This window comes from Engystomops pustulosus, chromosome 1 (genome assembly GCF_040894005.1).
Source record: "Engystomops pustulosus chromosome 1, aEngPut4.maternal, whole genome shotgun sequence".
NCBI lineage: Eukaryota > Metazoa > Chordata > Amphibia > Anura > Leptodactylidae > Engystomops > Engystomops pustulosus.
The window spans coordinates 143,225,236-143,242,262 of record NC_092411.1 but is presented as its reverse complement, the minus strand read 5'-3'; the positions used below and the strand labels follow the sequence as shown (position 1 = coordinate 143,242,262).

At 40.7% G+C, this 17,027-nt stretch overlaps 1 protein-coding gene across 1 annotated transcript in view; it reads right to left on the bottom strand.

Annotated features, from left to right (window-relative positions):
* The window catches only part of TRIM14 (tripartite motif containing 14), a 36,710-nt gene that overhangs the window by 5,314 nt on the left and 14,369 nt on the right, over positions 1-17,027 (bottom strand). Inside the window, exons 3-5 of the mRNA XM_072155176.1 lie at positions 12,432-12,527; positions 8,422-8,655; positions 1,467-1,626 (exon numbers count right to left, since the gene is read on the bottom strand). Coding sequence (XP_072011277.1) covers positions 1,467-1,626; positions 8,422-8,655; positions 12,432-12,527 — 490 coding nt within the window. The remainder of the gene's footprint in view (positions 1-1,466; positions 1,627-8,421; positions 8,656-12,431; positions 12,528-17,027) is intronic.

The following is a 17,027-nucleotide window of genomic DNA, read 5'->3' as shown; positions in this document are numbered from 1 at the left end:
TTGTGGGTGTTAACAGTGGTGTTTGCTGCAATATGCTGGTATGTTTAGTGAGGGCTACGTGCGTGAGCCCTCTTCATATACCCCTTGCGACATTCTGCCGTACTGTTATGTCGGTTTACCACCAGGGTTAGTAAATGACTTATAGCTTCTATATATGTTAATCATTTGCTCACGTCTCTTATCACTGAAAATCAGCTGCTGTGCTTTCCATCATTGCCACTATCAATTTATACTAGGAAAACAACAAGGCAGCGCCAGCCTGTATATACAAACAGAGACCAACAGGGCAGCGTCATCCTGTATATACAAACAGAGACCAACAGGGCAGCGCCATCCTGTATATACAAACAGAGGCCAACAGGGCAGCGCCATCCTGTATATACAAACAGAGACCAACAGGGCAGCGCCATCCTGTATATACAAACAGAGACCAACAGGGCAGCGCCATCCTGTATATACAAACAGAGACCAACAGGGCAGCCCCATCCTGTATATACAAACAGAGACCAACAGGGCAGCGCCATCCTGTATATACAAACAGAGACCAACAGGGCAGTGCAAGCTTGTATATACAAACAGAGACCAACAGGGCAGTGCCAGCCTGTATATACAAACAGAGGCCAACAGGGCAGCGCCATCTTTTATATACAAACAGAGACCAACAGGGCAGTGCCAGCCTGTATATACAAACAGAGACCAACAGGGCAGTACCAGCACCAATATACTAACATAGACCAACAGGTCAGCGCCAGCCTATATATAATAACAGAGACCAACAGGGAAGCGCCATCCTGTATACACCAACAGAGACCAACAGGGCAGCGTCATCCTGTATGTACAGAGACCAACAGGGCAGTGCCAGCTTGTATATACAAACAGAGGCCAACAGGGCAGCGCCATCCTCTATATACAAACAGAGACCAACAGGGCGGTGCCAGCCTATATATAATAACAGAGACCAACAGGGCAGCGCCATCCTGTATATACTAACAGAGACCAACAGTGCAGTGCCAGCCTGTATATACTTAAAGTGACCAACAGGGCACCGCCAGCCTGTATATACTAACAGAGACCAACAGGGCAGCGCCAGCCTATAAATAATAACAGAGACCAACAGGGCAGTACCAGCACCAATATACTAACAGAGACCAACAGGGCAGAACCATCCTGTATATACTAACAGAGACCAACAGGGCAGTGCCAGCCCTTATATACTAAAAGAGACCAACAGGGCAGTGCCAGCCTTTATATACTAATATAGACCAAGAGGGCAGTGCCATCCTGTATATATTAACATAGACCAACAGGGCAGCTCCTATGGCAACCTATTGCCGCTCCCCTTTAAAATATTCATGAGCTCTGGTAAAATGAAAGTTGAGCTGTAATTGGTTGCCATGAGCAACTAAGAACATTCTTACTTTTAGACAGCTTGATACATCTGCCCCTTTATGTTCCTCTTTTTATACCTTGAAGTCGGATTGCAGGTGGCTCCTTGAATGAAGATTTGAAGTTTTCAATGAAGGCTCCATAGTATTTCTCTACATGTTCAAATTTGACAGGAATTGGATGCAACTGCTCAGCTGGAATCGATTGACTTTTCATTTCCTTTTCAACTAAGATGAAATCCTAAATAAGAAGATTTATATAATGAATAACAATAGTAGTATGTAACCCAAGAGATGTAAAGTGTGAGTGGTTGAGGGTTGTGGGCAGGGGCGGACTGGGAATTTAAAGTGGCCCTGGAAAAAAATGTAAAAGTGGCCCCATTCTGTGGGCGGGGTCAAAACAAGTAGGCGTGACCTGGTGATGTGGGTGGAGTTACTAAACAGCGCAGAGAAAGACACTCATACTACCTCCCTTATACAAGAATAACGCTTCTTTTATAAGAGCACACAACTAATACTGCCCTTAAGTAAAATATATTGTAATACTACATTTTATGTACAAGAATATAACTTCTATAATACTGCCCCTATGTACAGGAATATAACTACTATAATACTGCCCCCTATGTACAAGAATATAACTACTATAATACTGCCCCCTATGTACAGGAATATAACTACTATAATACTGCCCCCCTATGTACAGGAATATAACTACTATAATACTGCCCCCTATGTACAGGAATATAACTACTATAATACTGCTCCTATGTACAAGAATATAACTACTATAATACTGCCCCCTATGTATAAGAATATAACTCCTATAATACTGCCCCTATGTACAGGAATATAACTACTATAATACTGCTCCTATGTACAAGAATATAACTACTATAATACTGCCCCCTATGTACAGGAATATAACTACTATAATACTACCCCTATGTACAAGAATATAACTCCTATAATACTGCCCCTATGTACAAGAATATAACTACTATAATACTGCCCCCTATGTACAAGAATATAACTACTATAATACTGCCCCCTATGTACAGGAATATAACTACTATAATACTGCCCCCTATGTACAGGAATATAACTACTATAATACTGCCCCCTATGTACAGGAATATAACTACTATAATACTGCCCCCTATGTACAGGAATATAACTTCTATAATACTGCCCCTATGTACAGGAATATAACTACTATAATACTGCCCCCTATGTACAAGAATATAACTACTATAATACTGCCCCATATGTACAGGAATATAACTACTATAAAACTGCCCCCTATGTACAAGAATATAACTACTATAATACTGCCCCCTATGTACAGGAATAAAACTACTAAAATACTGCCCCCTATGTACAGGAATATAACTACTATAATACTGCCCCCTATGTACAGGAATATAACTACTATAATACTGCCCCCTATGTACAGGAATATAACTACTATAACACTGCCCCCCATGTACAGGAACATAACTACTATAACACTGCCCCCTATGTACAGGAATATAACTACTATAACACTGCCCCCCTATGTACAGGAATATAACTACTATAACACTGCCCCCTATGTACAGGAATATAACTACTATAACACTGCCCCCTATGTACAGGAATATAACTACTATAACACTGCCCCCCTATGTACAGGAATATAACTACTATAATACTGCCCCCTATGTATAGGAATATAACTACTATAACACTGCCCCCCTATGTACAAGAATATAACTACTATAATACTGCTCCCTATGTACAAGAATATAACTACTATAATACTGCCCCCTATGTACAGGAATATAACTACTATAATACTGCCCCCTATGTACAAGAATATAACTATTATAATACTGCCCCCTATGTACAAGAATATAACTATTATAATACTGCCCCCTATGTACAGGAATATAACTACTATAATACTGCCCCCTATGTACAAGAATATAACTACTATAATACTGCCCCCTATGTACAAGAATATAACTACTATAATACTGCCCCCTATGTACAAAATTATAACTACTATAATACTGCCCCCTATGTACAGGAATATAACTACTATAATACTGCCCCCTATGTACAAGAATATAACTACTATAATACTGCTCCCTATGTACAAGAATATAACTACTATAATACTGCCCCCTATGTACAGGAATATAACTACTATAATACTGCCCCCTATGTACAAGAATATAACTATTATAATACTGCCCCCTATGTACAAGAATATAACTACTATAATACTGCCCCCTATGTACAAGAATATAACTATTATAATACTGCCCCCTATGTACAGGAATATAACTACTATAATACTGCCCCCTATGTACAAGAATATAACTACTATAATACTGCCCCCTATGTACAAGAATATAACTACTATAATACTGCCCCCTATGTACAAAATTATAACTACTATAATACTGCCCCCTATGTACAGGAATATAACTACTATAATACTGCCCCCTATGTACAAGAATATTACTACTATAATACTGCCCCCTATGTACAGGAATATAACTACTATAATACCGCCCCCTATGTACAAGAATATAACTACTATAATACTAACCCCTATGTACAGGAATATAACTACTATAATACTAACCCTAGCCAGCCAGCCCTCCCAGTATATAGCCAGCCCCCCCAGTATATAGCCATCCAGTCCCCCGAGTATACAGCCAGACAGTCAGTCCGCCAGTGTACAGCCAAACAGCCTTCCCCAGTATATAGCCAGCCAGCAACCCCCCAGTATATAGCCAGCTAGCCCCCCAGTATATAGCCAGCTAGCCCCCCAGTATATAGCCAGCCAGCCCCCCCAGTATGTAGCCATCCAGTCCCCCCAGTATACAGCCAGACAGTCAGTCCGCCAGTGTACAGCCCCCTCTGGTATACAGCAGCCCCCTCTGGTATACAGCAGCCCCCACTGGTATGCAGCAGCCCCCTCTGGTATACAGCAGTCCCCTCTGGTATACAGCAGCCCCCTCTGGTATACAGCAGCCCCCTCTGGTATACAGCAGTCCCCTCTGGTATACAGCAGCCCCCACTGGTATACAGCAGCCCCCTCTGGTATACAGCAGCCCCCACTTGTATACAGCAGCCCCCATTTATATACAGCAGCCCCCTCTGGTATACAGCAGCCCCCTCTGGTATACAGCAGCCCCCGTGTATACAGCAGCCCCCTCTGGTATACAGCAGCCCCCACTTGTATACAACAGCCCCCTATGGTATACAGAAGCCCCCCCGGTATAGCATGCAACAGCCCCCCTGTATACAGCAACACCCCACCACAGTACATGCAAATAAAAAACATGAAACTTACCTTTCCGGCGCTTTCCCCACTGCTCCAATACATGATCCAGTCCGGCCGCGGTGACAGCTCCGTACGCGCCGGCGTCGCAGGCTATGACGTCATAGCCTGCGACGCCGGCCCGTACGGAGCTGTCAACGCGGCCGGACTGGATCATGTAGCGGAGCAGCGGGTAAAGCGCCGGAAAGGTAAGTTTCATGTTTTTTATTTTTACATCGGCCCCACCAGTCCCAAACCGGCCCCGGACCGGCCCCAGGTGAATCGGCCCACCGGGATTTCTCCCGGTGGGTCTTATGGCCAGTCCGCCCCTGGTTGTGGGAGGTGTGGGTTTGATAATACATGATGATGATCTGCTCTCCTCTTTGAGTGTGTCCTACAGTTTTCAGATGTGTAAGTCATATTGTTTGTAATTGTAAATAGAAAAAAAGATGAAATTATGTAAATGACTTGGAAACCCACAATTGGTTGGGAAATAGAGATTGAAGTCTGCAATCTTTTAATGTGACTACACAATGATGATTTTATTTTAGGTGATTTGTGAGCTTGTAGACTCTCTATAAAAGAGACTGGGGCACATTTACTTACCCGGTCCATTCGCGTTCCAGCGGCGTCTTCTCGGACGAGCGTTCGGGTCTTCCGGCGATTCATGAAGGTACTGCGCCGGAGTTCACTGATCTCTTCCTGGTGCATGTGAGTATGGCCCGTGCGACCAATTTTTTGTTTTAAATGCGGCGTTTTTTCTGAATCCGTCAGGTTTTCGTTTGGGCACGCCCCCCCCCCCCCGATTTATGTTGCGTGCATGCCAGCGCCGATGCGCCACAATCCGATCGCATGCGCCAAAATCTCGGGGCAATTCGGGGAGAATCGGCGCAAATCGGAAATATTCGGGTAACACGTCGGGAAAACGTGAATCGGGCCCTTAGTAAATGACCCCCATTGTTTTCAGCACCATGGACAACAAATTGAACATGTCACATAGCTGTGCACCACAGGAAATGTTGTCAGTTTATAATTAATGCAGCTCAGTATATAATTACAAGATCAGAAGCAAGTTAAATACTTACTGTATATGCATCACAAGAACCCAGAATAGTACATACAATGGGTTGCAAAAGTATTCAAACCCCTTGAACTTTTCCTCATTTTTAAAGGGAATCTGTCATCAGGGATCTCATTTTCACATATCACACCTGCGTATACCTTTCTGCCTCTCCTATGCATTTGCATTGCAATTGTGTGTTTTAACTTACCTGGCTTCCTGAAAAAATCCTCTGTTAAAACCCAGGGGGATGGCTTTCGGTTGCCTGCATTTTAACCCCTTCTGAACCCCCTCCCCCGATGTCAGCTCACCACGCTGTGAGCTCTGTTCCTGTGAAGGAGCACAAAGGTCGGGGCTGAGAGCTGAGGAGTGAGCAGCACACACAAGTCACATGTTGTTTTTTGAACTTCATCCAAACCAAAGCGCAGCCCCGGGACTACAGGGATTCTGTCAGGGTGCAAGGTAAGTTATAACACACAATTATATTGTAATGCAAATGTTTAGAGAAAGCAGAAATGCATATTTGTAATGCAGGTGTGATGGGCTTCCGTAACCTGTCTTTAGTGAAAATGAGAAAAAGAAAATGTGAAAATTTGTGGCAGCAAGACACCACTGGAAGTAGGAAATATCGCATTTTGAAATGGTTGCCTATGGTTACACTTGAAAATCTGGTTAAATTAAGGTTTATATACACTTTCATTTACCTTCTGAACATTGTACTAGTATCTGACACATAGAAAGAGAGATGAGACAGATCAGAGATGATGAGATTCATGAGATGCGTATTACACACAATGACACTCTCAGCACTGCTACATCTCTGCTCTGCCACAGATCTAATGTGCCTCCCTCCCCGGATAAAGAACTTATCTGCCGGTAGCTTGTAGCTCTCCTCACCATGTGATGTGATGTTTGCCGGCATGAAGTCAGTGAGTGTGAGCTCCTCCTGAAATGCAAGGGTGGGGGCTAGAGGCAGAAAGTAGCTCAGCTCCACAGCCGTAGACAAGATGTCTGCCTACCCTAAAGTCAGAAGATCCAGGGTCAGAAACCAGGGGCAACTGAAATTGAGTACACCAGGACTGATAAAGACAGGTTAGACTTATATCTGTGAATTGCTGTATTTTTGTTAATAACAGTGAATTAGAGAATTTGTTATTTTGTTATCCTGAGAATATTTAAGAAACTTGCCTTCATGGGAATATCCCTTTAAGAGGACAAACATAGTACAAAAGTAGTGAGTCTCACTGCATACAAATGTAAATAGAGCATCTGATGAGCAGCTACCTAAATAGCAGATGTGTAAAATTACAGGAATACACCTATATTGTTTTTATTTAATCCCAGTATTTATCATCCAATGTGCCTCTATTCTCAGATGCGGACTGTTTCTTCCACTATTATCAGGAATTGGGGCTAGATCCAAACCTGCAAATGGGTGAACATCTGGGTTACCTACATGCTTATGTTAGATGTGTTCTGCCGGACGCTCCATTCCTTCACAGCTAGTGATGGAATTGCTTTGTTCTCCAAAACCAAAAAAATATATATATTTTTGCCAATATAGAACCTTATGCTCTGGCCAAAAATTATGTTTATGACATTTAGTTTTGGAGTACTGTAGCCATTTACCATTTTTCAGACTGCATCTGCATCTGTGGTTACCTGCAGGAGTTATTCTTTTTAGACAGTTATTTTAATGTTTCTTTATCAAAAAAAATATCATTTACTTCTTAAGGACAAAGCCCTTTTTCGTTTCCAATTTTCATTCCCCGCATCCAAAATTCCATAGCTTTTTAAATTTGGAATTTTAAATTCAATTTAATAATAAACCGCCGATGCGCCACCGGAATTTAAATGCCTCGGAGGCATTAACAGGGTTAACACCCGTGATCGGTGCGACCATCGAACGTGGGTGTCACTGGTGGGTGTTTGCTGCACTATACACAGCCTGGGAGCCCTCTCCATACACCCACAACCAACGTGTGACGTACAGATACCTAACATATTGTTAAGGGGTTTATTTTTCTGTGTCCCCAAATGAAATTTTTCTTCTATATGGAGCCCCCCTGATGTACAGAAACTCAGTGCAATAATAATAGCATACAATACACAACAGATATCACCACAAGCATATCACTACTGCACCTAACACATTGCAATTTTAGAGGGATACAGTAATTCACAAAATGAAAATAGATCTATAAACTGATTGCTTTATCCAGTTTGGAAGCACAAAGATGATGAAATAGCTGCATCTTAAAGATGTCTTAAAAATACTACTCTCTTCCTCAAACAGCTTTAAATATAGATTGTATTTTGTGTTCCAACTCAGTTCACCGGAGTAAATGAGATTGGATTGCCATATATTTAACAATTTTTTGGAAGAAAGCAACCATAGTTCTTATCCTTGAAGACATAGCAGTGCCATGGACAGTACACAACCAAATACAGTGTTCCACAGTGTCTAATCACACACATAATTATGTTGTGTACTGTCCTTCACCTCACCTGGTCCTAGACCAATGTCATGTTAGACAATCATTTTGATTGTATTCTCCATGTTAGTCCTTTGACACTTACAAGATATATTAGATCTATAAAATAGAAGATTAACATTTGCTTCTCACACTGGAAATGTGGTTATAGTAAAGCCATATTACCTGAATGAGTTGAATATTATCAGGCTGTTGATGTATGCTTCTGATATGAGCTTTAAATTTGTCGATAGCACTTATCTGGTCATGGCATGATTCTATCTGACCATCATACGCCCACAATGCCAATTTTGCCTTATCTTCGATAAATTTCTTTGCTAATTTTTCCTCTTCATCCAGGAGCAGTCTTAGTTCTGTAAATTTCGCTGTCAGCTTATCTTTGCTTGCCAAAGTGTGGGCCTAGCAACACAGATGGGAGTATTAGGAAAGTGTCAGGAATCAAAATGAAACATATCATGTTCCTCAGCAGAGGTTAGAGCTTTGTTAAGCTTTTCAGCTGAAATGTACTGATAAGGCAACAGCAAAAAAATGTCTTTCAATGTCTGTTAAGTGTAGTAGACAAGTCAACAATGTCATGTCTGGAAGTGACAGCTAGGTGCTATCTGGGAGCAACAGCTAACCACACTATTTCATCATTTTAATGTGAATGAGCTTTATTCTAAGGGTTCCTAATGATTTTAAAGAAAAAACATCTATGCTGCCCATAGAAAGAAATCAGCTTCCATTTCTTAAAGTGATATTTACAAGGCTTTTATCATTGAGAAATCCTGACAATGCCTTTTAGACCAGTGGAGGCGAACCTACGTGCCAGAGGTGGCACTCAGAGCCATTTCTTTGGGCACTCAGACCAGAACAGAGTTCACCAAATAGGACCAAATCCACCAAATCTTCCTGCAGTCCCGGGCAAGAGATGCTGCTCTCTGTGCTATTTTAAAGCTGTTTGGAACTGTATGAAAATTGAGAAGGTGTTGAAAGAACTGCAATATCTCTGGAGGTCATGCTGCTGGACTCACCATTTGTCTTCTACTGAGAGACCCTGGAGAGAAGCTACAATGTCTGAGTCTGAATTTGCCCTTCTTTTTTCAATTATATTGGTTTCCTCAGGGGGCTGATATGATTGAAAGATGTGGAAGAACAGGTAGCAATAAGTTACTGCTTAAAATGCCATGTTGGCACCTCACAGTAAATAAGTGGATTTTTGTTGTAGTATGGGCAATCTGTCTCCAAAAGGTTTGCCATCACTGTTTTAGACCTTTTAGTGCAAGCTCTTCTTATAAGTACATTCATTACTGCTAAAACTATTTTTAACTATAAGAAGCATGCATTTCATAGGTTTTGGGACATGTATAAGGTCCTAATCTAGGTGCCAATTATTATGTTTATAACGCTGTGTTTATGCAGTGAAGCTGTGATATTTCCTATGGCCAGTGTGGGAATGTGAAGAGAGTACTGGGCAGAGAGACCTGAAATGAAGTATCCAAAATGCTAACTATAAAGACACTGCCATCTGTCCTCCTGTACATTTTGCATATACATAGCTCCCAACCTTTGCAGGTTTGGTGGGACAGTTCTAACTTTTGGGTGCTGTTTCGCCATCCCAGGCGGTTGGGAGAATATCCTGGGCTGCCCCTCTCTGCCCTGCGTTGTCCCGCCTCCTGGACTCCGCCCTGACACTAGAGGTGCAGAGCCGACTTGAGTAGGGGGACCAGCTCCTGCTGCCTCCTCTCTGTTTATACAAAAAAGCTTTATTTACGACCCTTGCTATCTTGTTTTCTCCTCTCTCCAGGGATCTGAGATGAAAAGAAGGAGGGGGGCATCTAGATGACCGTGCCCCCTCCGCCGAGTCACCTCAGAGCTTTGGGGAGAGAAGGAAGCAGGACTGCATGGGAATGGTGGAAAGGTAAGGAATATTTTTTTTTGTTTAATACCTGGGAGGGGACAGAGGCCACAATGTGAAGGGGGAACACAATATGAAGTAGGATGGAAAACAGGGGGCCACAATCGGAAGGCGTGTAAGAGAGCGGCCACAATATGAGGAGTGGAGAGGGGTGAAATTACTGGATTTTATATATAGTGGGGGAACAAATGTAAAGGGGGGATTAAGAGGGGGTATTATATGGGTCGTTAGTGGGTTGGCCACAGGAAAGGGTATTATTCTATGTGGGGGACAATAAGGACAATATTATATATTTATGGGGTGGGGCAATGGCCGTGGTTTAGGAAATAAAGCAGAGCTATGTAAATAAAGATTATTATTATAGTCTCTGTCTAAAAGTTGGGAGGTATGCATAAAGATAGCAACATGGAAAATTATTTCATGAAAATCTGGAACTGTCTACAACTTATTAAACATAAGGGTTACGCCTGTAATTTATTATTTATTATATTTAAAGCAATGGCAGTTTATATGATTTACATATCTATGTGATAATTCTTGAATCATTTTTAGTTTATTTCTCAGTTTCCTAGGAGAAAGAGTAGAAAAGATGAGTAGTATAGGTAGGAGTACTTTGCTATACATAATAACTAGGATATGTTTGAGCTGCATATTGAGGAGCAGAGTGGTTTGGCATGGAGACTATGACCTATGACCTATTGGACAGGTATTTAACAGGTGTCTGCGCTGGGATTGTGTCGCACGCAATCGGTTTTTGGCACAGCTGCGCTGGCTTCCATGCAACACAAATTGGGGGGCGTTCCATTGGGATTTAACTTTCAAATTGTGTCACAATCCAATGCACTTACATGCACCAGTAAAAAGATGGTGAACTTTGTCGGACCTGAGCGGGGAAGCGACACATGCAGAATATCGGCCGCACAATCTAAGTGAATCGCGGCACAGTGCATTATCGTCGGACAATAGATTTAGAAAACTGATACAGAGGAATTGATACAGAAGGTATATTGGGAAACTCTAAATATTCATTATACAAACAAGTTTATTTGATGAAAATGGACAACCTCTTTATGCAGCTGCTGGACCTTATGTTCTAGTTTGAGGGCTTTTTCATACAAGTGTTTTTCATGCCCATGTGTTATCTGATGCATTTTCTTCTTGTTATCTTATATGTATTACTTGCATATCATCTTTTTCACTGTGTATATGCAGATAAAACATAACTAAGGACCCACTACAAGGTACCAAACATGTAGGTCTACAATATACATCTATTGTTAACATTAAGAAATAAAAGAGTGTTTTAACAGTTTGAGTATGTGTTCAAATGACCTTTCTGGTCTACATATTTCATGCCCTACCTGAGGGTGTTGTTACTGTATTGGTGTAACAGCTGGTACTTTTATAACACTCTGAATTTCCTAAAGGATCAGATATATTTTAGAATTAAGAAACACGGACAGTGCAATGTGTGTGCATTAGGATCAGGGGCGGAGTAAGACTGTCAAGAGCCCAGGGATGTATGAATATTAAAGCCCCTACAAGTCTTGAATTTATCTCCTACATATGGTACTAGAATCAAGCTGTTAGGGTAATGGAGGATGCGTCCCTTCTGCCTGCTTTTAGTCTACAGTTTCAGGACCTTTAGAGGACCTTAAAAGGTCCTGAAATTTCTCTTGTGTACATGTGTATTGAGAGCAGGAACATATATTCAGGGATTCCATGGGAGAAGGGCCTTCTGAGTATAAAATTTGAAGCATGGTTTGTGTAGCCATGAGCCCCAGGTTACTGCCTATATTACAATCCTCTACTGATTAGAATGCTTGGAAAGTATGGTAACTTCAAGAAAATATTATTATTCCTACATTATACTGTGAATATTCCCAGTTACACTCTCCCTCATTTTATCTGATGTAAAAATTCCTGCTACTTAAGATTTATCATACTTTTCTGAAATAGCTTTTTACATGTATCATTGTATTTTGTTGGATCTATGATTTGTAAATATTGCATTGTAATGTGTGTTGGCAGTAGCTGAATTTAAGACAGGCCTGTCAGATGTCTGGAAAGAAAACATTGACTTTACGTCTAAGATTCTCCCATTCATTACAACAAATTTAGAATTGTGTCATGCGCAGCCAATGGCTTTTAGTAATTGTATTTGAGAGTCCTGGAATACATATCTCTTCGCATAAAACTGAACAAATACAGAGCTTGCAACATTTGTGTATTGAGTGTAACCCTGCAGTGTTTCCTGCTTTTTAGCTATGCCTCATACCTTGAGATCAGTGGCAGCTTGCTCAATATGATGTATGTTGCCAAGTACATAGCTTTTCTTTTGATCAAGCTGCTCCAGGCATCTGCTTGTCAGAATCTGCAAGAAATGGGAAGAAGTTTATTAGCATAGCAAACACTTTTGTAAGTCAGCATTCAGTACTTTTCATGTAGCAAAGGGACAGAGAGTGAACTACATAAGTTTTAATGTAAAGGCAGAGTTCAAATATACATCTGTTTGGTATGTCTTAATAACATCAAACCAGACTGATGGAAGAAATTATATATTATACTGAGACAGAAAAGGTATAAGGTTCCACATGCACAAAATAAAATATGCTTCTAATGTTAGCCTATGGAACTAGATTTTATAGTAATGTTTGACACTTACGTATTCTGCAGCTTTTGCTGGTCTAAAAATGTATCATACTTTCTACAGGCAAAGTCCATTGGGGCCTAAAAATCTATTGGGGCCTAAAAATGTATTGGGGGGATTTATTACAATTTCTCCAGGCATGTATGTTGAGGCCCCAGTCTTTTAGTAGATCCGGATGCAATCTCAGCAGGTCATACCTGGTCTGAACAGGTCCAAGGTGGAGGAGATTTCTGCTATAGTCCTTGCCAGATTACTGCCCTCCTGCTCCCCAACATGCCCAAAGGGCAGAAAATCCCCAGAACTGGCAGTGTCATGTCTTCTCTGCCAGAAAACTGGTGGAAAAAGCATAATAAATCTCTCCCTCTGTGTCTCAGTGCTAGATAGATTTCCTCCATGAAACAAGTGGCGACAGGTGACTTTGCACCAGGACCCAATGGTAACCAATAAAAGAAACTAGGCACACCGTAATATTGCATTTTGTACTGTATGCCTTCAGTGTAGGACTAACCTACTCTGATTAATTGGTTGAACCATTTCTGAAGACCTACCTATCAATCTATACAGAAATCATGTATTACGAATTATATCTTAAATAATGTATTATTAGATACTGAAGTATTAAGCCTATGTATTGTTCATAGCAGTAGATATAACATCTGAGTCAGCTTCACATGGGAAATGTCTTATTCTGGACCTATGTTTTCCACTATTATGTGACTATATTGTCCATTTTAGGAACCTCAACCTTAATGACGACCAGAGTTGACTCCTGATAGCAATAGTGGAGAGCATTGGCTCAATTATAGAGTAGTACAAGAGGATTAGAGAACTTGGTGTTGTTGGAATGGTTTGGTAACCTGCACCCAAACAAGCATAACCACTAAAAAGCAAGACCCTGAAAACAGACACAATTATACAATTATACCTGCGACAACCCATATGCCTATGCGAGATATACAATGGGATAGCAATTGGAATTTACTACACACTAACATATATATCACACTGCCAATCTTGGCCAATTAAGTACGTAACACTAAAGTGTTTGTTGGTGTGCCTGTACTGATAAATACCATGAGCAATACTGAATTGTAAGTGTATCGGGATACCTGTGTGATAGCTGTATTCGACTCCTCGTTCGTCTTGAAGCTCCAGCTTGAAACAATCCAATAGGGGTGTATGAACAAACTGCAGCGCTCTTGCATGTGGAGTGTAACTTCAGACGGCGGCTGTCACTCCAAAAATGTATAAATAAATATACACTAAGAGAAAATGTTGGGTGTTATAATCCTACTATTTTCTCTGTAGGGTGTTTGTCCGATCCTCTTTTATTTTATCTTTACTTTCTATCTTATTCTTTATCTTACTATCTTCTTACATAAATGCAAACAGTCCAATATTATTATTAAGACCCATAGGGGTTAGAGTGTAGAGAAGCAAAATCCACCTGCTTTTCGCCCTTGGCATTTGGGAAATATAATTCCCCCCTCTCCAGCTATGATGAACCTTTTCCATGGCAAAAGCTTTTGAGCCTTCAAATTTTCCTTGAGGGAAAATTTTATAATGTTTTGATAAAGGGTGACCCTCAAATTCCTTTTTGATGTTTTCATGTGTTCATTTATGCGATCTTTCAGTACCCCTTCGGTGCGCCCAATGTGTACATTTTGGCAGGGGCATACAATACAATATAAAACTCCCTTAGTTCAACAATTCACATGACTTTTGATCCTATATTTGTCTATATGAGAAAATGTTCCAAAAATGTTTGTTACTCTTTTAATTTTAGTTTTTTCACACATAGCACAATGTCTACATGGAAAAAAACATACTATTGTAAACTTTGGTTATGTGTTAATGTCTGGGTATTCTGTATAGTTGGTGCAACTAAGCTTCTAATGTTTTTTGCTTTTTAAAAAAATAAAACTGGGCTTCTTTGACAGATATTGTCCAATCACTTTATCCTGGGATAAAATATACCAATGCCGGTACACAATACGTTTCAAAATGTCCTGCTCCTGTTTGTCTGGATTATAATTGGAATGTCTATAATGTTTTTAGGTTCCTGTTCAGAATTCTTCTGGTGGTACATGTCCTTTAAAGGGGTCAGCCGCCAGCCAGGCTTCACTCCACATGCAAGAATGCTGCAGAGTTTGTTCATACACCCCTATTGGATTGTTTCAAGCTGAAGTTTCAAGCCATACAGTGTGGGTCTACAGAGGAATATATATCCGGATTCGGAACACTTTGCTTCATGACGAATGAGGAGTGCAATACAGCTTTCACACAGTTATTGCGATACACTTACAATTCAGTATTGCTCATGGTATTTATCAGTACAGGCACACCAACATACACCATAGTGTTGTGTACTTAATTGGCCTAGATGGAGGTATAGGCAGTGTGACATACATGTACGTTTGTAATAGGTATCAATTGCTATTTGATATCCCATTGTATATCTCGCATAGGCATATGGGTTGGCGCAGGTATAATTGTATAATTGTGTCTGTTTTCAGGGCCTTGCTTTTTAGTGGCTATGCTTGTTTGGGTGCAGGTTACCAAACCATACCAACAACACCAAGTTCTCTAATCCTCTTGTACTACTCTATAATTAAGCCAATCCTCTCCACTATTGCTATCGGGAGTCAACTCTGGTCGTCATTAAGGTTGAGTTGCACACCACCCCTGAGCTAATTTGAATTGTTCTTTTTTCATCTTTGCAGTCCAAGAGAAATAACTTTTATTTTTTATGTTGAGTGCTAGTTTCTGAGAAAATGTATCTTCAATGCCAACATTTTGAGCTTTGCTTAAGGAACCCATTAGTGACATTACTCCGATGTTTATTGATCCTCGTGTTCAGTTGTTGGATAGTGCGTCCAATATATTGGAGACCACAAGAGCATTCCAACAGATAGATTACAAAAGAGGATGTACAATTCAGGAAAGATTTGATCCTAAAGGCTTCTTCTGTGATGTTACTTTTAAATTCTTTTGTTCTATGGTTTATGCTAAGGCAGCATTTACAGTTGGGTTGACCACACTTGTAGCTGCCGGTGGTCTTGGGTAGTAGTTGATTGGTAGTTGTACTCCTAATAGTCCGAAGTTTACTTGGAGCAAGTAGATTTTTTAGGGTCTGAGACCTTCTGTAGGTTATACTGGGTCTGGGGGGTAATTGGGGTTTTAGATAAGGGTCATCCAGTAAGATCGACCAGTGTTTTTCAAAGATATTTCTTAAGTGGGAGTGATTGTCATTGTAAATGGTAATGAAATTCAGTCTGCAGTTTTTATTTTGTGTTTGTTTGGAAACTTGCTTGACTCTAGGGGCAAGGCAATCTTTTTGGGATAATTGTTCGGCCCGTTCATAGGCTGATTTGACAATTTTTGGGGGGAATTTTTTGTCTATGAACCTATTAAAAAGTATTTTGCTCTGTGCTTGAAAGCTACTATTTTCAGAGCAATTTTTCCTTATGCGTCTGAATTGGCTAAAAGGAATGTTCTTTTTCCATTTGTGGTGATGGGAACTGTTATAATGCAGAAAACTGTTGCTGTCGACTTTCTTGAAGAAAGTCTCTGTGCTTATTTTATTGTCTTTTGCTTGTAGATGTAGATCTAGGAATTCTACTTCCGTTTTTGAAACGGATTGGGTGAAGGACAAACCCCAGTTGTTACAATTGATGGTGGTTACGAAGGACTGGATCTCCTCTTCAGTTCCCTTCCAAATCAGAAGGAGGTCATCTATATATCTCCGGTAGTAAATAATGTTGGCGGACCATCTAGGGTTGTTCTCTATGAATTCTGATTCAAACTCCCCCATATACAAGTTTGCAAAGCTAGGGGCAAATCTCGTGCCCATCGCTGTGCCTCTGGTTTGCTTAAATATTTTATTTTGAAAACTAAAAACATGTGTTAGGATGAAGCGAATTGCTTCCAGGATGAAGGTTCTTTGTTTTCTGGGCATGGTACTGTTTTTTTCAAGGTGTTGATTAATTCTGAAGAGACCCTCTTGATGGGGAATATTTGAATATAAGGATGATACATCCAGGGTAACCCACCAGTAAGAGGGTTCCCAGATGGTATTTTGAAGGCTGATCAGAACGCTGGTGGAGTCGCGTAGATAGGATGGTAAACTTTGGACATATTGTTGAAGGAGCACATCTATATAGTGAGACAGATTGCAGGTGAGTGAGGAGATGCCAGAGATGATCGGTCGTCCGGGTGGGTTTT